The sequence below is a fragment of the Macrobrachium rosenbergii genome, chromosome 10, assembly GCF_040412425.1.
Source record: "Macrobrachium rosenbergii isolate ZJJX-2024 chromosome 10, ASM4041242v1, whole genome shotgun sequence".
NCBI classification, from domain to species: Eukaryota; Metazoa; Arthropoda; class Malacostraca; order Decapoda; family Palaemonidae; genus Macrobrachium; species Macrobrachium rosenbergii.
The window spans coordinates 51,797,460-51,821,366 of record NC_089750.1 but is presented as its reverse complement, the minus strand read 5'-3'; the positions used below and the strand labels follow the sequence as shown (position 1 = coordinate 51,821,366).

Genomic DNA, 23,907 nt, shown 5'->3' with positions numbered 1-23,907 from the left:
ATGTAAATGAACTTAATTTTTTTCCTAAAAAACCTGCTACAACCTGCTTAAGTACAACGAAATCAAAATTTATACCTATTATTACGTAATCAGTAATTCTGGAGATATTCCAGTGCGTTAAAGTGACATCATAGGTAACTGGTAATGAAATAAAATAATGTTGATGTTTCATTTGAGAATAAAACATTTGGAGATGTATCCATATCACGTTTCTTAACTGTTTTATTAGTTCTGTGACCTCGTTACCTTGAAGACAGGAAGACGCTTTAAATATTTGGGACAAACATTCAAGGGACAAGGGGGTCCTTCTGCCAAATTTCACAAAGAGCTGACGAAAAGGTGTGATTTATCTTGAAATAAGAGGCGTCTAATAACAATAATGACGAAAACAATAAAGTAACCATAATGAAGATGAAGTTTGATAACAGAAACACACGCACACACTCACACACATTGTTATCTACAAATCTCAACATAACTATTAAAAACGAAACTGACCATGAGGCAAGATTATCTCCCAAACCACAGAAACAACAGAAATGCTAATTTTCTTCGCAATATATTCTCTTCATGAAATTTCTAATAAAAAGTCACCTATGTCTCTATTTTTCTCAACGCCGGTCAGAAAATTTCAAAATGAAAAGAATTATAACTGAAAAAATAGAGATAATCGTTACGAAATAAACGGAAAGAAATAGCGTAGGGAAGTGTGGGGCCTAAAAGGTTATCCGAGAACAACATCCTTCAGCTTTATTCGTTCCGTTGCCTTTCTATCTGAGGTGATTAGGCCATCTGGTTCGCCGCTGACCATATTCAAATTTAGCCCACGGGAGTACTATTCCTTAGCTGGCTTTTCGTCCTTTCTTATACGTTTTATTCTGATTTTTCTTCTTTCCTCATCTTTTCAATTCCATTCACTTCTTTCTTTACCTTTTCGTTACTTCATTAAGTAGCTGCTTCGTTTATACGTTGATCATAAACTTGAGAAGAGCGAGAGGCGTATGTTTAATGCATAAGGTCGACAAGAATTTGTATTGCTATATAGTTTCCTCCAAGTGATACTATCGATACAGAGGTTATGAGGTTTTATGGGTCTTACACTGGTTTCTATTTTTATTAAATGCTTTTATTTAACTTGACTTCTGCGTCTGTCTGTCTGTCTGTCCTCAATTCTTGTAACTCAATTTTCGACCTGTTCCCTCCGTCCAATGGACTTGAAATTTTGCATGGTTACTCAATCCTGGTGACAATACAACCTTACATGATCAATAGGTCAGCAGTGACCTCTAGTGACCCTACAGTGACCTCTACCCGTATATCAGGATTTGTATGACACTCTTCGGATTTTTCACAACTTCTTTGACTCGGCAAATAACTCTTTGGATTTTTCAAACCTTCTTTGGCTCGACAGGATATCAATGTTGTTAGCTACAATCATAAATCGGTTACAATTTCTGTCAAAACTAAAAAGTATAAAATTAAAACATATAAAAAACATTTTTAAAACACGCTTTTATTAAAATGCACTAAAAAGTGAAAAATAAATCTTTTGACACACACCAAGATTTTCTTACAATTAATCATGTCTACAAAAATAAAAGCGTGGGCGCCAAAAATGGAAGGAATATGCTATAAGAAATGAAAAACAAACTATATTTTTTTTCCTGTAGCGCTTCTTTCCATGTTTGGTGCCCATGCTTTTACTTTTGTAGACATGGTTAATTGTAAGAAAATCCTGGCGTGTCTCAAAAGATTTATTTTTCACTTTTTAATGCATTTTAATAAAAGCGTGTTTAAAAAAAAAAATTTTTTTTTATGTTGTGATTCTTCCTGGTAATGTTTCATGATTTAGTTGTATAAGATTGTACACTGCTATAAAAATGGATAATATCCAGATAAATATTTCACGTTGTTCTATTTAATTGTTGTGAAAAAAAATCAAGTCGCGGAAGATACATTTCTTGGATACTTTGTAAATTTATTAGTCAGTATTTCTCTGACACCTTGTAATTGTCAGGTCATGAAAGATACATTTCCAGTATACCTGTGGAATTCAGGTCATGGAAACTATATTCCTAGGATACCTTGAAAATTTTACATCATTCAATACTTTTTTAACTTTTTTATGGATAATTTGCAAAACTGACACCACGGAAAGTATAATTTTGGATATGTCGTAATACTCCGGTCATGGAAACTAATTTATATTTCTAGGATATTCTGTGAACTTTTTTCCGGAAATTTTGTAAAATTCAGGTTCTGTAAGGTGTACACAGAGATATTTTGTGCAACTGAATTCATAGAAAGTATATTTTCGGTGTGCTGTAAAATTCAGTCCATGGAAACTGTTTCTAAAATATCGGAAGTTTATTCACTGAATATCTTCAGTTCATGGAAGTTATATTTCTCCATAATTTTTAACAATACAGTCGAGGAAGGTATATGTTTTTGGTATCTTATGAAAGTTTTGTAATGCATGCAGTCATAATCTAAACCGGCCTCCTCCGCCTCTAACCTTAGATGAATCTCGAGACTTCTGGGAAAAAGCTGAACTTTACCCGAGACCAGGTTCATAAAAGTAGATTATTCCTCGAGTTGCCTCGCTTCTGAATGGCTTCAACGAGATGAATATAAACTGCACTATAATTATTTTAACCAAGGCATCTGCATTCGTAGGAAAACCCTTTGCATAAGTTTATTTGAAAGGCGCTAAAACTTAACAGAAGAATTATGCTGCATTTCAGAAGAAGACTGGAATAAATAAAAGAAAAAGAGAAGTTATTCCAAGTTTCAGGAAAAAAACAAAATATCAGAAGAAATATTAGCATTATATTCAGAAGAAGCAGTAAAGAAAGGGGAATTAAGCCCTCCAAAACTATGCCAGGTTTTTAAAAAGGAAGAAGGAGAAACAGATGTGGGTGATATTAAAACGTAGAAAAAGAAAAAGAAGAGGAAGAACGATTGAGGGGATTTCCATGCGACTGACCTGAATTCCTTAGACGTCTCTGCCGCCAGCGATTGATGTCATTTATCTCGTGAATTGTAAAACTGGTTGAGGTGGGATTAGGTTATCATCCTGCCCCAAGCCAGGGCGATGTTTTGCTTGCCTTCTAGGGAAGGATATGTTTAGCTATAAATAATAAGAATGATATGGATTAAATATTTGAATCACATTAATTTTTTCTGAAGGTTTTGCCGCTATTGAGAGAGAGAGAGAGAGAGAGAGAGAGAGAGAGAGAGAGAGAGAGAGAGAGAGAGAGAGAGAGAGAGAGAGAGCACCCATAGATTGGTTCTAAACCTCTAAGGGTGTGGGATTACTTAGTTTAGGCCCTCGTGTTGTGGATTTAGTGAATCAGAATTAAAATAACGAGCTGTATTGAGTTCGCCCATGTTGCCTAAGACCCAAAGCTATTCTATAGTGTTAAATATAAATATATACTGGAAGGCGGGTGTCAGTAGAGATGCACCGAGACAGATAGTTCCATATGTTAAAAGCGTTAGCTCGAAAATATTAAACACGAGCAATCTCAGCTGGGTTATGATAAATATAGGTTTGGGTACAAAACATCTAATACAAGCTCTGCGAATGCAGTGAAAATAAAGCAAAGGTTTGCGGTTTAATTGGGTATGAAGTTTAATTTGGACCTACTGCGTTGTTGCCTTCACCGACTGCTGCATAGTTTCACAACTTTGAGCTTAGCAAGACATGGAGAGTCTTGTAAGAGCTCTGGTTTCTATTTGAGTGTACCTCGTAATATAGGGGACAACGCAAGTGAGCAATAAATTTATGATTTGTCCTGAAGATCTTACAATGTTAAATCGTCAGAGATAATGACTCCATGGTCTCTGATTTGGGGTTTTCCGTAATGACGTTTTCACCTGCATTAAGACCACCTTGTTTTTCCTCGTCAGGTTTAATTTCCATTATCTAGTGCCTTTCGAAAGTGTCTGCGTTTTTCTAGAGTCTCTTATCGTCGAGACGTAGCAATCATCAGCGAATAAAAATATAAATGAGCTTTCCAGATCGTTATCTATGTATGGCTGGTTTCCAAAATGCCTCGTTAGCTGGCATCTGAAGAGTTCGAAGGGAAAGGAAATTGTGTAATCAGGCTCTTGTGTGCCCACCCATCCACTATTTTCAAGCTCGAAAAATTATGAACCGTTAAGTCTCAAAGTCCCATGAAAACTTTTCCGGGAACATGACAAACAACATAAATTTTGATGTCTGATTCTAGTATTCTGAATATCGACCTGGTGTGGCTGATCAGCTAAAATACAGTTGATCTCGGGGGAACAAATTTGGTAATTTGGGAGGAGATCGTTATTGTCAGATGTATTACCTTTGCTTCCCTGGTATTTGTTCAGACCTTGAGAGAGAGAGAGAGAGAGAGAGAGAGAGAGAGAGAGAGAGAGAGAGAGAGAGAGATCATAGCCTTCAGTAACCACTCTAACTTTACAGAATGTCGCACTTTTGATCACGTTCAAATATTGTCAGAATAAAATTCTGGATGAAACAAGGTGTAGGTACGCGCGGGATCGTCGCGAACATTCATTTGGGAACAAATTAATAAAATCGAATACCTAGTATCAAGTTAGGTATAAATCCCCTCTTCTTTCTGTAAATGTCTCTGTAACGTTCCCCAAAGGGATGTAATTCGCATTTTCCCATCTACCTTTCACGCCTGCATAATAAGGACGTGGTAAAAGTTTTTTGCTTTGTGTAACAAGAATGACCCACAAGCATCAAATTCCAGATTTAGAAATGCCGTTGTCTAGCCCGGGAGCAGCCTCTTTCACCACTAGCTCCTGTAATAGTTGGCAAAATGAAGGTACCTTGTTCAGGGTTTCGAGACGTTACGTAAACGTCCATAAGGTCGTGACTTGCCATCTCAACCCTCTTTTACATTACCGTCTTTTTAGACAACACTGGTACTCTGTGTTGCATTTATGTCTCTATGGTTTTTCCTAATGTTGATCTTTATGAAAATGTGCACTAACGATCACAATTATTTAGTTATTCATCCTAGGAAGTGTTTACAAAATATATTTATTTATACTGAAATATTTAACGTCAAAAGAATGTTGACAGTTTTACAGTACTTGAAACTAATACAACATGAAATTATGTACTTGAAAGAGTTCGGAAAAACTTAAAAATTTCAACAATATGCAAATAATATTAATAAAATAACAAAATACAGCAAATCTAGCATTAATTTGAAATATGGAATTAATCTCCTAAGTCCCATACTTTATTATATTTATTCCAGACAAAAACTTCCCTACTAAAATTTAAAAAATGGGTATTATGAATTCGACATGAAATCCTCGCTAAACCAAATTTCAAAAGTGTATTGAATTAAAGACAGGTGCCCCACGTACCTTAAAGTCAGAATCCCAACCCATACTATTATTAATTAATTGAGGATTCATTGATGATTAGAGTGACAAAAGCGAAAATGAGCCCGGTCCCCGGTGTTCAAAATTTGTAATGATAGATTTTAATTAATTGGGAATAATAGCAGGTAAAGTCTGTTATTTAACCCAATTATTCTCGATATGAAAAAAGAGCCATACTGGAAATAATTTATAAATCCATTTCTATAAATTTTGCTTCATATATAATGAGAGTGGGAGAGAGAGTGAGTAGAAAATGATGACACTGGGATTGGCAGGTTTTGCTACAATATATTATATACAGTATATACTGTATATATATATATATATATATATATATATATATATATATATATATATATATATATATATATATACATATACATATATACATATATACATACACACACACACACACATATATATATATATATATATATATATATATATATATATATATATATATATATATATATATATATATATATATATATATTATATATATATAAACGCTACAAACGTAATATCCAATTCACTCTACCTCGGAAATAATATATTTTCATATATGTTACCGAAGGGGAAATTTTAGTTGATAATAAGTTCGTCGTCCCGCGGGCTCGAACCAACGAAAGACAAGAGCTCAGGACTACAGTGACGCCTTTACCCACACGGCCAACAAGTGAGGTATAAGTTAATACCGGCTCCCACCTACAAATCCCCGTCGAACTCAGGTATTTGTATTTAGAGTTGATATCAACCCACCTCTGCCATGCTGACCATGTAGTTCGTTTGTCGCACGCAGCCATATTATGACTTTTTATCACATCACCGTGATTCATATACAAGCATTAAGCTACAAACGTCCTTTAATATCTAATTCGCTCTACCTCGGAAATAATATATTTTCATAAATGTTACCTCTGCCATGCTGACCATGTAATGCGTTTGTCACACTTGTTGACCGTGTGGGTAAAGGCGTCACTGTAGTCCTGAGTTCTTGTCTTTCGTTAGTTCGAGCCCACGGGACGACGAACTTATTATCAACTAAAAAATTCCCCTTCGGTAACATATATGAAAATATATTATTTCCGAGGTAGAGCAAATTGGATATTAAAGGACGTTTATAGCTTAATGCTTGTATATGAATCACAGCGGTGCGATAAAAAGTCATAATATGGCTGCATGCGACAAACGCACTACATGGTCAGCATGGCAGAGGTGGGTTGATATCGACTCGAAATACAAATACCTGAGTTAGACGGGGATTTGTAGGTGGGAGCCGGTATCAACTTATACCTCACTTGTTGGCCGTGTGGGTAAAGGCGTCACTGTAGTACTGAGTTCTTGTCTTTCGTTGGTTCGAGCCCACGGGACGACGAACTTATTATCAACTACAAGAATTCCCCTTCGGTAACATATATGAAAATATATTATTTCCGAGGTAGAGCGAACTGGATATTAAAGGACGTTTGTAGCTTAATGCTTGTATAAAAGAATCATATATGATGTATATATAAAAAGTCATATATATATATATATATATATATATATATATATATATATATATATATATATATATATATATATATATATATATATATATAGTCCAACAAAACATGAATGGGACACTGGTATCACCATGGGTCAAAAAAGGTCACAAGGGTAACAAATTTATCCATAGAAAGTTGTTGAGAACGTGTAGGCTCTATCCTTCAGTCATCACCCTCTTATAAAGAAGAGAATTGTGTGGTGGAAAACAATACAAAGTAGAGTGGGTCAAGTCCATGTTACCCTATCCAACCCATAAATTCGAATTGTGGTTAGGGTAAGAGTTTTTATATATAATCTGCCCTGGGTATGGCCTAGCCCCAAGGTAGGGTGAATTTGATATCAATGGGTTATGTGTGCCATAATATTTGAAAGCATAAACATGTTACCTGGGAAAATCAGAGAAAAACTATCATACATACATATGTGTGTATACACAACATCAGTGTTAAACAGACATTCCCACAAAAAAAAAAAAAAAAATCGTGGAAAAACTCTGTTTCGCGCCGCAAGTTCACATGAGCAAAGGATTGTTGGTCCGGCCCTTCATAGTTTTCCAATAGAAACATCCAATCACGCTAATCCTAGGGTATTGACTCCCATTTTCGAGGGTGATACGTTTGACTATTATACACTATATTCACCCACTGGCCAGAAGAAAGGATAAAGTGAAAAAAACCATGGTACAATTTTAGTTTCTTTTTTTCTTTGTCTGCTTCATCTTTCCTTTATATAGTTCGTAGCGAAAGCCAATCTGGTGATTTACCCACAAAAGGCTCAGTGTTCATTTGTAGATGAATATGATATGCATATATATGCTGTGCACATATGCACTAACGAACACACCCACCTTATATATAGAATATTATCCAGATCAATATACAGAATTTTTCATGCATACAGCTATTTCCGCATTCCTCTTTTTATTATCAGTATGATTATTTCCATCATCAAACATCAAATCTATACCACTGATGAAAACAGTAGAGGAATGATTATACTTCCTAGTAAATGCATTTAACTTCATACTTCTGTCTAAGTTCATTGTGCTGATACGAATTAAATTCCCATTGATTTTAAACGTAGCTATATTCTCATATACCTTCTTTAAACCTAACGATAATGAGGTGTCAAATTCATCTGTTCATCAGCTGATAGTTCTTTTCGATGATAAATAGCAGATTGATGGTTCTTCAAGACATATACAATGCTAACACAGCAATTTGCTGAATCTGTATTGATTATTATCACCGTTTATTTTGAACATTAAAATTCGTTACAAAATTGTTAGCATTCATCAGTTAATGATATTTTACTTCTATTTTCAGATTGGACGGGACTCCGTGAAGAAAAGGATGTGAAAAGGAAAATATTAATATTAGACAAAGAAATACAGTCTGAAGGACGGAGCAGCGTAGAGGGGTTTTAGAGAAAAACAAGACTTATACAATTACTCAATCCCTCCAACAGTATTCACAGCTCTTTAAATGCTATGGCAGGATGTAACGCCTCATCATCTTCTAGATTAGAAGCTGTAGCTTTGCTTCCAGTCGACCAATCCAGTACCAACAAGAATGAATTAGAATGAAATATAAAAGTTAGGCACATCACCGGCTCTACAATTAACCACATAAACCTCTTTGGTTCCTCCTTTCGAAGTTAGTTTTAGGAGGAGTGTTTCAACGTACAGTACATTTACTCTCCACCTTTAATATCACAAGTCCATTTTTTTCAAATTTGATTCTGTTCTGTCAAGAAAGTTGGTTTTGAATTTGATTTTTTGGGAGAGGTCGTGATCAGAATGGACGTGCACGAGTCCTCCTGCAGCTCCGCCCTCAGCGTCGTTTCTACGACGCTCTTTGTCGTCCTCGAAATCTGAAGGAAGAGAAGAGAATTATGAGAAGGCTGGAGACCAGTCCAAGATGGAAGCTGCCTCCTCTCTTTGCTGAAGCTGCTGTTGTTAAAGTGGAATGGGAAAGCAGCAACGAACATTTATTGTTACTACCGTTAGTGCTGTCCCCCATTCTGGCTTTTGGACGGGATGCTTCTTCGTTTATATTTTTGACCTGACTTGAAATGAACCGCGGGAGAACCGAGGCCTCCTCGCTGCTACTTCCTGTCATTGTCGTCGTCGAGATTATGTTTTTGTGGACCTTCGAGCAGCGGCACCGTTCTTTACTACTGTCATGAGTCACCTTCTGGTTTTTCTCTTCTCGTTGATTCTTATGTCGCGTTCCTCTCCTCCTTCCTCATCCTTTTCCTCAACCTCCTCATCTTCCTCCTCCTCCTCCTTGTTCACTTTTGGCGACGGAGGTGTCGTTGGGAGGGGACACCAGGAACTTCTCAATTTGCCTCCCAAGCCAAGAGCCTACCGCTCCCCTCCAAAGGGAGAGCCCCCAGACGTCCTGTTCTTCGATGGCTCAGTCCATCTGGTGTCTGTGCAGGATGCTGCTGCTGCTGCTGCTGCTGTTGCTTCCCCTCTAACGGCAACGTCAACAACCTCTGCTGACGGAGGAGGCACCGCCGTTATCGCCGCCCCCTCGTCTCCTCCACCCACCTCACCGCGGACCATATTCTTTTCCCGCCCACAAAAGCCACCCAGGCACGGGGAACGCCACTCCTCATCAGCCAGTGACGTCAAGGAAGGTAATCATCGGGTCTCTTCGGAAGGAACACTAGCGACCTCGTATGACCAAAAGTTTGACCAGATCGAAATACTGGACCCAGAAGTCTCTCCTCTCCAAGGCACTGCCACAAACACCAGCACCAAGTCCCACACGCCCATCTATAAACTGGGCGCCGTCTTTGAACCCGACCACATCCAGAGTCTCTCCTCGGTTTTTTTCCAGTTGCTGCAAGAACAAAATCATCTCAATGGGGGCGTCTCCCGATTTGAAGGAGTCGTCGTCGAGACGCCCGAACTCAAGCTGGGCGCGCTGAAAGGCGCCTGCGAGACCCTCAAGTCTGAGGGGGTGAGTGCTGGCCTAGCCGTTGGTATGACGCAGAGTATCTACGCTTCGGGGGCTCTCGCTTCCTTGGCTGGAGTGCCACTCGTCGTCAGGTCGGTCAAGGGCTATGGAGATGAGACCCTAGAGGTAAGGGAAGACGCCATCTGCTATACTATTTCCTGCTTGACTCCCTCGTTCTCACTCAATTTCATACTTCTTTTGTCTGGCTGTGCTCCCTCGTATTTGTACTTTTAACTGCACGGTACAATGTACGGAATTACGTTTCTTTTCATTCTAATAGTATATGTGTGATCTGGCATGTATTTTAGTATTTAAAATTCTTTTTACCTTATGTATGTTTTCAAGAAACGGTGGGGGTGGGAAAATAAGGAAAATATTTGATACACAATTAATAGTATAAAGGAAAACTATTACAATAGATTACCCGCAGTAATTAATTCATTATAAAATAATGTTCTTGAACACTGGTACTTCAGAGAATGAGATTTGGTGAGAAAGAAATAAAACAACTACGTTTTAAATCATAATAAAATTCCCGCCCACCGTTTTCTTTTTTTTTCGGGGTTTCTACGAAGAGATTTGGCAAAAGCAAATATTACCAGACACCTAGTGGGTAACAATAAACTCCCTCCTCTCTCTCTCTCTCTGTCTCTCTCTCGGCAACACCTTTGGGCAGGAGTGCTAACTCAGGCAAGAGAAATCCATTTTGGAACCGTTTTCTTCACATAATGTTTTTGATGGAAGCAGCGCTGAGTTATCGGAAGACTTACAAAGTTTTCTGCCAAAACTTCTTGCAGTATTTCACAAAGAAAGACTACATCCAAAACAAAAGAAGAATAAAAATAAGAAAAAGAAGAAGAAGAGAAAGAGTAGGAGGACAAAAGAGTAGAATATAATTCAATTTGTTATGTCTTCTCTTTCATTTTGCTGAATTGTAAATTTTTCTATTCATCAGATTAACTTCCTGTAATTCATCCACAAAGTTCTATGCAAGGAAAGGTAGTATTTCGGAAATACTATCGGAAACTCATATTCGGATAGGGCCTCAGTGGGTCTCAAACTTTTTGGTCTCGTTACCCCCGGCAGTGGTGTGATAGATCACCAGTACACCGACACCATTCCTCTTCAGTTATGTGGAGTTATAATACAAAGAAAAGAAAAATATTTGGAATGCTTAATTTCTAATGCATTTTATATGTAAGAAATTAATTTTACTTTTACTCAGGTCTTAAGAAATAAAGAATTTAGATTTTACACATTATTACTTTGACAAAAAATTGAAATTAAAGCATTGTTCATTTTATTACAAATTGGAATTAAATCATTATTTCTTTGGTAATTAATAGAAATAAAGACATTATTGCTGCATTATTAATGGGAAACATGGTATTGTTTGTCCTTTACTAAAATATCGATGCGAGGGTCTGTAGAGGACAGAGCACATCGCATACATTATTACCCCCAGTTTGAGAACCATTGGGATAGGCTAACCTTAAGCTGTAATACATATTTGAGCATAAATAAATGGTGACGGCAGAATAAGCAGCACAGTAAACATTCATGTACATAAAATACAGACGCAAATACTTACTAGACTTTGAAGACCACCCACATACAGCAGAAAACGCAAGTGCGAAATATATTCCAACTTAAACTGCACTTCTTAACAACACTTTGGCAACTTCACTATGCCATGAGATCAATTACTCTCTCTCTCTCTCTCTCTCTTTCTCTCCCCCTGTGTGTGTGTGTGCGTGGTCTTTCACACCTTTTTGAAAAATTAACTGTTGCCCCAGACTGTTAAGGTTTGTTGCAAATATCAGTCAAGTTTAGTGGTTTACGAGGCGTGTTAACCGTGCGCTAAATTCTGCTGTTATCCGGCTTGTTTCCAGCTTTTACGATTAAAGTCTGTGCCAAAATGAATTGATATACAGGCAAAAATTTTAGGGAACTCTACTTCTGTCAATAAGAGACTAGAATTCTGAAAAGGTTAATGAAAATCTCAAGGCAAAGATTGACACTGGTCAAGAAAATGACTGACTTCTAAGGCCAAGACGATTTTGAAGGCTTAAAAATTAATTAAACACAAAAATCAGTGAAGCACTGAAGGCCAAAATAAATTTATACAGATAAACAAATTGAAATCCATCGATAACCTTTAGAGGAAGCCTGCAGCCTAAAAGACGAACATGAAAGGCAAACAGACACTGCCGAACGTATAACCTCCTTCAAACTTCTATGACAGGGATAATCGGTGGGGAAATGATCAACATATTCAATTTCAATAAACGAGAGCCATAAAGTAATGGTAACGTGTAAAGGGTTTGCTACTGATTATGAATGTCATTCTGCAAATTGATTCTGATATGGTATTCCGAATATTAGCGAGAAATTTACAGTCCGATTTAAATGGATCTTTTCGATGAGGCTGAACAGTGACTAAAAGATATTAATAGATTTGGATGAAGAGCAGGATTATGAGTACCTCCAATATTTACCATTTTGGGTATCAGGCTTTGAATCATCTCAATCAAAGAGAACGACAGGTGAAAACACAACCTCTTGGAGAAGATAGTACAACGGACATATAAGGTAAAAGGTAATTTTATGATAATTGCCTTTCTCTCTCTCTCTCTCTCTCTCTCTCTCTCTCTCTCTCTCTCTCTCCAAACACACACACACACACACACATACACACACACACACACACACACATACATACAAACATATATATATATATATATATATATATATATATATATATATATATATATATATATATATATATATATATATATATATATATATATATATATAATAAGCTCACCTTTGCTACCCGGAAAAACTCTTGATGACATTCTATAAACTATCTCTCTCTCTCTCTCTCTCTCTCTCTCTCTCTCCCCCTCCCACTTTCTCCTCCCTAACACCCCTAAGTTTACCTGCCATTTCTTCTGTCAGTTCATCGAAACTGCCGTTAAAACTTACATGTAGACAACAGTTTGTGGGCGGAGACAGTCCACTCACCAGAACAGATGAACTGATGGTATTACCTAAATATCTTCCGACCGACTGACAGGTAATTGCACATGTGGACAGGTTAGCGTCAATTTCATGATGGTTTGCCGCTGTATTTCATCTGGGAAGCATCTCAGATGCTCTCATCAGAATATGAATAAATTATGCATAGGCTTATTCATTTCACTGTTAGACCCTTCAACGTTATTATTAGGCCATTATGAGGCCAAATCATACAATAAAAATCTAAAACAATATTTCCATGTGAAACAGACAATTTGGTATAGGCCCAGGCCAATGATGTCTTTTTATGATATGTGTTACTAAAATGAAAGGGAACTTCTTTGTCCAATTTATAAAAAAAAACTGAATCAACCCCTCAGTTCTTATTTAAACTCATTCATTAATATTGTATGAGAATAGATGTCTTTTTTTAATAAGAAATATTTAGTCTATTCTCTGTTATACCTTTTTACTTCTTCCCTATTATTAAGTGAACTGCTGCAAGAGTTAGCCTTCCACCCCCTCATCATATTAAGAAAAAAAGTGGCAAAACACTTTCCTATATGGTTAACTTCAACTCATGATATGTATTTTTTATATATTAGTTTTAGGGATGTTTTTAACATAACATGATAAATTACAACTCATTATCTTTACAATGACATCAAATTCTTTATGGCAAAATTGTGCATAAAGTTACACATACAGCACCTATAAACTTGGTCAATTTGTACAATAACGTAATCATGAGTCAAGCAAAATCTTTCCCTTCTTGGAGGAATGTTAGGCAATCAGTATTTATTGTTTTGAATAAATACGCATCAATAAAAGATAGTGATGAATATATATCATTCTAATATATAACCAAAAACAATAATTTTTTCCCTAAATGATGGAAATACTATTCCTTACTGTGTATGATTACATCAGCAAAAGGTATGAATTGGCATTTTGTGTAAGCTGTGAGCAGTTCGAGTTACTCAAAGTGCAGTAGTTGCCATTTCTTAAATACCTATTTGCATCTAATACATTTACCCTCCAAGTGCCTTTCAGAACAGATTTCCAAATGTTATGATCTACATTCCTGCAAACCTTTAATCTAGAATTTTCATTCATTATCTTCCAGGTAATCAGTACAAAGCAATGTGAAAAGAAACTTATCTTCTGTATGCAGTGAAGTTTTTTGCCAATTCGCATCTCATGATAATTAATTCCAACCACTGAAATCATTGCGTTAAGCCACTACTATGGATGTGAGGACTCGGCTTCACTTACTACGGAAAGAAATTATCAATTTATGTTTTCAATATAGATTTTATCGAGGTAATAAACAATTATATTAATTATTAACATAAAATAAGATAAAATTCATGTAAATTCTGCTAAAAATTTATGTTACAGGTGATTTATTGTTGTAGGCTAATTGTACTTCTGGCAGCGCCAGAAGAAAAGGTGAATTGTTAAACGAAAAATAAGAATAAACCCAGAAAACTGAAGGAAAAGGTGACATAACAAAAAAATTTCATTTGTTTTGTCCATACATTATGTCTGTCATGGGGTAGGGGTTTGATTTTGTTAAAAACCTTTTCTGGGGTGACATAGAGGCCGTGTGGAAAATTTTGTCTGGGTCTGTCAAGTGGCCTGAATTTCTATCGAAGCCAAACATATACAAACATTTTCACTTTTATATATATAGATATATATATATTATATGTTTAGCTGTTTTGTAAATCATCATAAGGCAAAAATGACTTAATTGATATAAGATACATGCGAGTAAAAATACCTCAATGTTTATGTAATTTTTGGTGTGTGTATATATATATATATATATATATATATATATATATATATATATATATATATATATATATATATATATATATATATATATTATATGTATACATACACACATATATATAATATATAATATATATATATATATATATATATATATATATATATATATATATATATATATATATATATATATATATATATATATATATATATTATATATATATATATATATATATATATATATATATATATATATATATATATATATATATATGTGTATATATATATGTGTGATATATATATATATATATATATATATATATATATATATATATATATATATATATATATATATATATATATATATATATATATATATATATATACACACACACCAAAAATTACACAAACATCGAGGTATTTTTACTCGCATGTTTCTTATATCAAGTAAGACATTTCTCCCTTTTGATGATTAACAAAACAACTACTATTCAATAAATTTCCCTTTTTCATTTATTGGTAAATGATAGATACAAACTTCGAAGCGAAAATTCAAGATACTCCAAGCTCACACATGAAAAACACATCAATATTCACCGTAAGATATTCAAGGAGTGTTTAAAAAAAAATAATCAGCCCCATTCCTAATTACCCCTTGACCTGATCACAAACATTTCGCTTTTACACATTCCTTTTAATTCTTATTCTTCTCTACTCATCATGAGTCCAATTCTGGTCATCATAATTACTCAAATTCGTCTAAAAAATATCCTGATCCAGTCAGTTATGACCACACATTAATTTGCCACCCATGATTTTATTCCATCAATAATATGATAAATACATTTTTCGTAATTATATATTGGTTTAAATAACCATCTTCGCTTAATCATCTCCAACCGCATCTCAGTTGCATCTTTGATTTAGTATTAGTAAATTATAATTCCGTCTTTCTCTTTCGCTTACATGTTTATATGATACACACACCAAGCTCGCACTAAATCTTGATTCCTAATAAATTTTACTCTTTCTTTCGATTTTCTCTTATAACCTGACCTTTGATCACTGTTGTTTTCAACTTTCTCGGAAACACTCTCAAACTTTCATCGATTTTCTTGGACAATGAAACGTAATCGATCAATTGAATTAAGTGTTTTTGCACTTTACACAGCTTAAATTAGAACACATAACGTGATGAGACTTTGGAGAAAGGAAAATACATCTCTCAGTTACAATACCCGGAGGAGGATATTGCAAGTGTTACACGTCACTGTGGGCAGTACTTAAGGGTGTCTGCAGCGCCCCTTCGGTCCTCTGGCTGCACCCACCTTTGGCCTTCTTTACCTGCATTCTTACTTCCTTTCAATAGTCTTGCGTCCAACCTCTCTAACTATTACTTCTTAGTGCAACTCTGGGGTTTCCTCCCGGTTACACCTTTACAAACTTGCACTTCATCTTTTTTAAATTTTTTGCAGTACTTTATCTTGCTGTCCAAGCACCCCAAATCCAACTCCCCATTTTCATTTTTCGCTGAATGGTCGAAAGTTCCCCAGTGCTACGTTTAACAACCTAAATTTCATAAAATCAAATCAAATATGTTTCTGTTACATGGCTTCAATGAGGCCCAACCTGGTTTCGTGTTGTCCCGTCTATTTCATGAATCCCCTTTCACTTACTTTGCCAATCACATATAGTCTTAATTATGAGTATCCTATAGTCAGTCCTCAGATGTAAACTTTACTAACATTGATATCACTTACAATAAGAGTTTTAATCTTACCTAATCATCTCCCTCCCAATATTAGTGACAAACACACTTAAATTCATTGACATCCTAAAAAAAATTTAATATCTTCACAGCTTTATTCTCATCCTTCCAATATTAGTTTAAGCCTTGCCAAACTTAACAATCACCCTGTAAATATCACTCATAAACTTAACCTTATCATCACATGTAAAATACTGTTTAAACATGTTCATAATTATTATTATCCCCAAAGAATCTCAGAATAAAAATTTCCAAAGCTAATCATCATCATACCAATAAGTGTAAACATTAGTAAATAGCGAAAACGCCCAAAAACACAATTTGACATTAAAATTACAATTTATTTGCCTCAACGCAACAAAAATTTGGTAGAATTACAACAGATTATTACGCAAACTTCAGAAAAACCATACGGGTTTTCAACCTTGGCAATCTAAACTGTCCTTCTATCTGTCAAATGACGCGTTCCCTTCAGATTTCTCTCGCAATTGTATCTTTCCTTCAGTAAGTCAATCACGTTTGCTGCATCACAAACAAGGAATAAAGTCCAATCAAAACTCCATTGCAAAAGTGATTCATCTGAAAGGCCATCAACACTGTTTCCTCCTGGATGATCGTCCCCTACGACTTCTTGCAGCTTCAATCAAATATTATTTTCTTCGGGCCCTCGCTACCAATCATTCAGCAAGAACTGATATTTGCATTTGCATTTATGCTGATAACAATAGTTGCAATAACACTTTTTTCTCTACCGCTGGTATCATCGAGAGAAACTGTTTCTAGAAATAATAATTGTAATTGCATTCTGGGACTTTCATACTAATACCTCCAAGAATATTAATCATTTTGATGCCCCCTTAATTCGAAACTTCCACCAGAATAATTGTACCTATCTCAAATTCCATCAAAGTTCCTCCAAGTATTTCCATCTATTCGTATTCCCTCGGTCTTACACCATAGCAATAAATATCTTTTGATTTATACTATACGCTATCCTTTAACATAAATCTATTTTATATCAAATATCTCAAGAAAGTTCCACTAGTCCTTCACACGTCCCTGCCTCTTGCCCCAAAATTTCAAGTTCTTTTACGTCGTTTCACGAGATTTTTCTCTTCATTTTGTTCACAAATTCTGACTCATAAAATTTCGTTATATTTCTGTGAGATACACACACACACGCAAGCGCGCGCACGCACAAACACACACACACGCACACACGCACACACACACACACACACACACACACACACACACACACACACACACACATACACACACATATATATATATATATATATATATATATACATATGTACACATATACAAACTTGTATGTATATAAATATATAGATGTGTGTGTGTGTGTATTGAATTACACAGCACTGGGCCCAAGTTTGCAGGGCCCGTAGACAGCTTCTGTCCAACAGCTTACCAGTCCATCTAGATGTAAATGAGTACCAGCGCCTGCTGGACTCGTGAAAGATCTCTAAAGATGGGAAACCCGAGGCTGTACCCTTCTGGTGTCACCCACTCCAAAAGGGTAACAGACGTAAGGTGAGAAAATTGTATAAATCACCTACATGACTTTCCCCTTAAATAAAGTGGCTCCAGATATTACGAGTACATACCTAGTTTTCAGTTATATTAGGTTCTCTGTACTTAGTGCAGCCAGGCACATCTGATTGATTACCTGGTACCTAATTGGTAAGGCGAATGAGAGGGTCACTGCGTCACTATGTCTACACAAATATACCCATACTCATAATTGTGTATGTATGTATGTATATGTATATATGCGTGTGTGTGTATTGTATCTATCTACATAAATATATATGTGTATACACACCCCCATTTACACACACCCACACACACACACACACACACACACATATATATATATATATATATATATATATATATATATATATATATATATATATATATATATATATATATATATATATATATATATATATAATAATCATGAAGTTACAAATGTCGCTTAATATCAAATTCACGCTACCTCGGGAGTATCCCCGATGGGGAATTATCACCGAAGGGGAATTTATAAGTGATAAATGAACTGGTACTACCGAGTCTCGAACCCACGACAGCTACTTATCCAGCGACTCCAGTCGACGTTCTATCCACTGATAGCCAGTCCATTTATCACTTATAAATTCCCCTTCGGCGATAATTCCCCATCGGGGATACTCCGGAGGTAGCGTGAATTTGATATTAAGCGACATTTGTAGCTTCTTGATTGTATATAAATCACGATGTGATAAAAAATTTCATATATATACATATATATCGGAAGACGAAGAGTATGAAGTGAGGGAAGGCCTCAGAGAACTTAGTGAAGAGAAGAGAAGTCAGGAAAGGAGCATATATGTAGGAGCTTATTTGTTATATTAGAAAGTTCTGAATGGAGTGCTGAATAGTTGATTTCTTGTGAAGCAACAGCGAAGGGCGGCAGAATTTTACAGCGCACGTTTGGGCGGAAGGTAAAAGGCAAATTATATCGAGTAACGTTGCGATGGAAAATGTAGCCAATACGATAGAGCAATGAATGTTAGCACAGATGGTGGGAGAATAGAAGTATCTGATATATCTGCATCTAGGGATAAATATAACGATTGATATGCTAACGTGAGAAATGAGATGAACTACAAACAGATGAAGCAAGGGAGGCAGCGCAATCTCTGCTTAAAGTATGGGAAAGAAATGTAGGTATGGAAGTAAGAGCTGTGATGTATTAAGAGCAAACTCTCTCAAGGGAGTCAAATTTGGATGCTGATATAAGGGAGGCAAAAAACGGCGTAAGCTCTTGAGATGAATTTCATGCATTTTATATTTGCAATAAGAAGGGCCGAAATGGTGGTAAGAAGGTGACCATACAACAGATGGATAGTGTGGTTTGAGTAAACTACGTTACGCAGACAGAATGGAGGATGTATTCTGATGATAAATTTGGAGGGAGAAGGAAACCTGGAAATTGCTGAACAAATGGTTTGGTGGAGACATTGGGACAAAACTTGAGCACTACCCATGATGACAGAGAGAGAGAGAACTGGAAGCGGGTGAAACTTTTTTTTTAAGTGTTGAACTTTCCGAATTTTCAAATACAAATGAACGCGTTACGGCTTTTTCTCTGAGGAAAACTGATATTCCTAGCTACAAGCTTATCTATTTACTTGACTTAAAAGAAAACTAAATGATTAAAATATCAAATTCCAACTACACTCACATTTTTTTGTCATTCTTGTCCTTTCTCTAAATAAAAATTCTCTCAACCTACGTTTTAAGAACGTTCCAAGAAGAAAATTTTCTTCGTGTAATTATTAAATGTGACAATGATGTTATGCTTCAGTTTGTTTTTCTGGCTCTTAGCAGGCTTACTTGACAACTTGGTAACAATAAACTATCATTTACTATTATCAATATTTCCAATTCATTAAGAAGATAAAAAAAAGCCCAATGCCCAAAAACATTTTGCCAATCACCATAAAGTCTTCTTAACAATCGAGAAAACAAAGCTCTCTCTCTCTCTCTCTCTCTCTCTCTCTCTCTCTCTCTCTCTCTCTCTCTCTCTCTCTCTCACTGAAACAAGGAAATCACAATAACATGCTGATGAATATAACAAAAGCATCGCCGTAAAACAAAGTAACAAACACATAAACAAAAATTGCTTGAGAAACTATTCTGAGAAATTTGGGTAACTGAACACACCACTTAACATAGTATTGAACCATCATAAATGAAATAGCATATCCCAATTACCTTTATCTTTCTCTTTCTACATGCCGACACTACTTCAACACCATGGTGATAAAAAGAGCTCGTTATAAATCGTTTATAAATAATAAAAAAAAAAATACAAATAAAATTGCATAAGTGTACATGAGCCGCATCCTCTACCCAATTAAATGATTCTTTTGCTTACATTTTTCGTCCATGTCACTGATCAATACACAGTACCTACATACGCATCAAAGTACTGCTAGAGTTGAGTGGTAGCGTGCCTTCACCTACCCTCGTTTTACAGAGGAATATTTTAAGGGCAAAGAATTACAACCGGTGTTTCCAATTTTTCCATTTTCTTTCAATTTACCGTTAACGTGAAAACATTCTATAAAGATACATCTAAAGTCAAGGTTACTCTGTGACTTTCGCCAGTGTGCTTAAATGCAGGAAGAGAAAAAGGAAAAAAAAAAAAATGAGGGGTTGGGTGGCTGGGGGTGGGGTTAGCTTGATTCTGTTTGATATGAGAATGTGAAAGCGGAAGGTGAATAAGGGGTGGGGAGGGGGAAGGTAACGCTAGCTTTATTTTCTGTGAAAAACGAGAATTTCAAAGAACCTTTTAGTAAGAGCTTTTTTTTTTTTTTTGATAAAAAGAAAGTCGCTGGATAAGAAACGTGAAAACAGATGAAATGAAAGGCAATGGATAAGGAGTGAGAAAATGGATTTAGTGTATTCGTACGCATAACAAAAGAAATTCTCTCTCTCTCTCTCTCTCTCTCCCTTGAGTCTGAAGCTCTTCAAACTCTTTCCCAATACTCTGGTTATGGAAGAATGGCTTCTTATTCCATCTTAGCCCTAAAAAGAATTTTTTTTAGCAACGCAACCAATGTATTTTATAACGACGGATATGTTCTTTACATCAAGGGAATTTTCTAATAGCCAATACATTTTTGATAACAAAGATCTTCTCTCAAAAACAGTAACATTTTCTAACAGCTGAGATATTTTGAAAAGATAAAGATATTTTCTTGCTAACAAAAACATATTACATTACTTTGGACGTTTTCTTATCAGCCGATGTTTAATAATCCAGGTAATTTATTAACTATCAGGACACTTCCTACCAAAACTCTCACATTTCGCCAATGACGTAGACGTCTTAACAACTGAGATAACAAAGGTTTCTCTCTCTCTCTCTCTCTCTCTCTCTCTCTGAAACAATTTCTCAAAAGACAGCTTCTTTACAACCGAGTCTTTTCTCAACAACCGAAACGGTTATCCGATTTTTCTGAATTCTGCCATAACTGGCATATGGTTCTCTTGTCATTTCTTCCAAAAGCAGGAAAAAAATTAAGTATAATAGATCGTTCCTTTGGTCATTTCTGTAGAATCACCTACTGGCCTTCAAGTAAACCATTATCTGAATTGTAAGCAATGTATGACTCAAGTACAGTCAGTTTCAAAAGTTAATTAACACTCATGCTTAAGTGAACCTACAATTGCCTATTCACTACACTGTAAAACGAATGGCCTGTGAGTGTTGGTGGACTTCTGAATTCACCATACAATTTGTTTCCTTGCTGGATTGACAAGGCATCGCTTGAAACCAAGTTCCAGAAATATAAAACAAACGATCCCACTTGATGGAAACATTCTATTCAGAAGTTTGTATTATTTTCATTAACCGTAAAACTCAGTTGGCTTCCGTCAAATATTGCCTTCAATCTATGTCTACCAGGGTGGTTCATAACTACTTTTAGGAAATGTCCTTTTTATATCAGTAAAGGACGTCTTCAGAATGGAAATGTTTTTAAGGGAATTAATCTTAGTAGCAACAGTGGAGCCTCGATGGCCAGGTCGAGAGCAGCAGCTTCAGACTTCATAGAGGTCTGTGGCGCGGGTTCAAATCCACAGCCGACCGGTCAGAGAGGCAGACACTTTGCTATCCGTGTAGACACCCCGGGGTTATGTATGTAATCAACGGATAGGTTTGCTAAAAGCAAATGGGTGTTACAGACTAATACACACACAAACAAAGCCACTCGAACATCTAAAAAAACATAACAGACGTCTCGAACTGTCGACCTAACCGCTCAACTCTCCTCACTGCTGGGAGAAAGGGAGCTGGTGATTTGGTACGATACATATACATGCGCTACCAGGGTCTAAGCGATGTCAGGCAGGGCTGCCGGTCGAGACTACGGTCTACCCCAAAGCCAAATGAAAGTCTTTCAAAGAAGGCATCGAGCTTACTCCATACAGAAAATGGGAAAAAAAGCCCGTTAAAAGAGAAGAAGAATCTTAGTAGCAACAGTAAGCAAACACAAATAAAGCTTTTCTCTCTCTCTCTCTCTCTCTCTCTCTCTCTCTCTCTCTCTCTCTCTCTCTCTCTCTCTCAGATATCTGCTTTACAGTTTGTAGTTTAGATGCTAAAAGAATATTTCAAAGGACGGCAATTTACAAGGTTTCAGAATAAACCGTGGTCTAATTTCTCCTTGGGGAGGGGGGGGGGGTTATAAACACTTATATTGATAGTGACGGATGAGAGGATTGACTAACGAGACCCCTACGGCATAAAGGCGCACAGAGGTGCAGTTTACTTAAGAACTCAAGGAAGGGTCTTTATGAGAGAAGACGAAACCGTTTAGAGAAGGGAATTGCTCATAAATAGGGTTTGTGACGCTTTTAATATCTTTAAAGAATAAAAATTTTATGTGAATCATAATTTGGTGACATGAAAATTTAATATATCAAAACTATAATGTTGTTAGTTTGAGACGTAGCTACTTAAATTACGTAATATTAAATAAGTTAAGACCAGCAGCTTTAGTATTTTACGAAATGAGCGTGATTAAAAGCCTCCCAGAGACATCTGGGGCGCAGAGGAAAAAGTTGTTGACAGCAAAACCGGCCTCTTTTGCCCGAAAAAAATTACCCTTTGTGTCATTATAAAGATAAATTACCCTCAAAATCTGGCAAACAATGCAGAGCGGAATGCAGCAATGCCAGCTAACACTACGACGCGACGTTTTGTTGTTCGACTAAAAACACGCGGGGAAATGCCAGCAAGCAGCCTGTATGCAAGCAACAGAAGGACTGGATGGTCTTACATATCAAATACAGGATTCTCCCTAAACTTACAACTGGTAAGGTATATCTAGTGAATATTATAGGCACGTCAAGCTAGTCTCATACTGCTGAATATATTTTACACCTTGCAAAAAAAAAAAAAAAAAAAAAATCCTTCCAGAAGTTTGAAAAAATTTTGACATTTTTGTTGATACCGTTGCACCAATTAAAGCAGTTAACGCCACAAAGAAGAGAAAACTAATGGATAAATAAAGTGAGCAGAACATTCTTCTTAACAGAAGTTCTATGCATGGTCATCAACTATTAATCATACCACAGGAAAGGTGGTAACAGCCTTCTTGAGCTCTAGGACACCAGGTGGAACACCCTGTTCGACTGCCTGATAGCTTACATAAATAATTGTTCAATCGTTATGACACCTTGTAAAGAACACGAAAAAAGGTAAATGCCTAAGTAGTTGATAACTAGATAAAATGATTTAGTTGATAAGGTGAGTGATCCCTCACCCATACATCCAAGAAGCTCCAGCAAAATTATATCCTTCCCAAGGGTTCAGACTTACTGGTC

At 36.0% G+C, this 23,907-nt stretch overlaps 1 protein-coding gene across 1 annotated transcript in view; it reads left to right on the top strand.

Annotated features, from left to right (window-relative positions):
• LOC136842629 (uncharacterized) overlaps positions 1-23,907 on the top strand; it is a 1,039,791-nt gene that overhangs the window by 154,127 nt on the left and 861,757 nt on the right. Inside the window, exon 2 of the mRNA XM_067110244.1 lies at positions 8,274-10,040. Within this exon, the coding sequence (XP_066966345.1) occupies positions 9,132-10,040 (909 nt within the window). The 5' untranslated portion in view covers positions 8,274-9,131. The remainder of the gene's footprint in view (positions 1-8,273; positions 10,041-23,907) is intronic.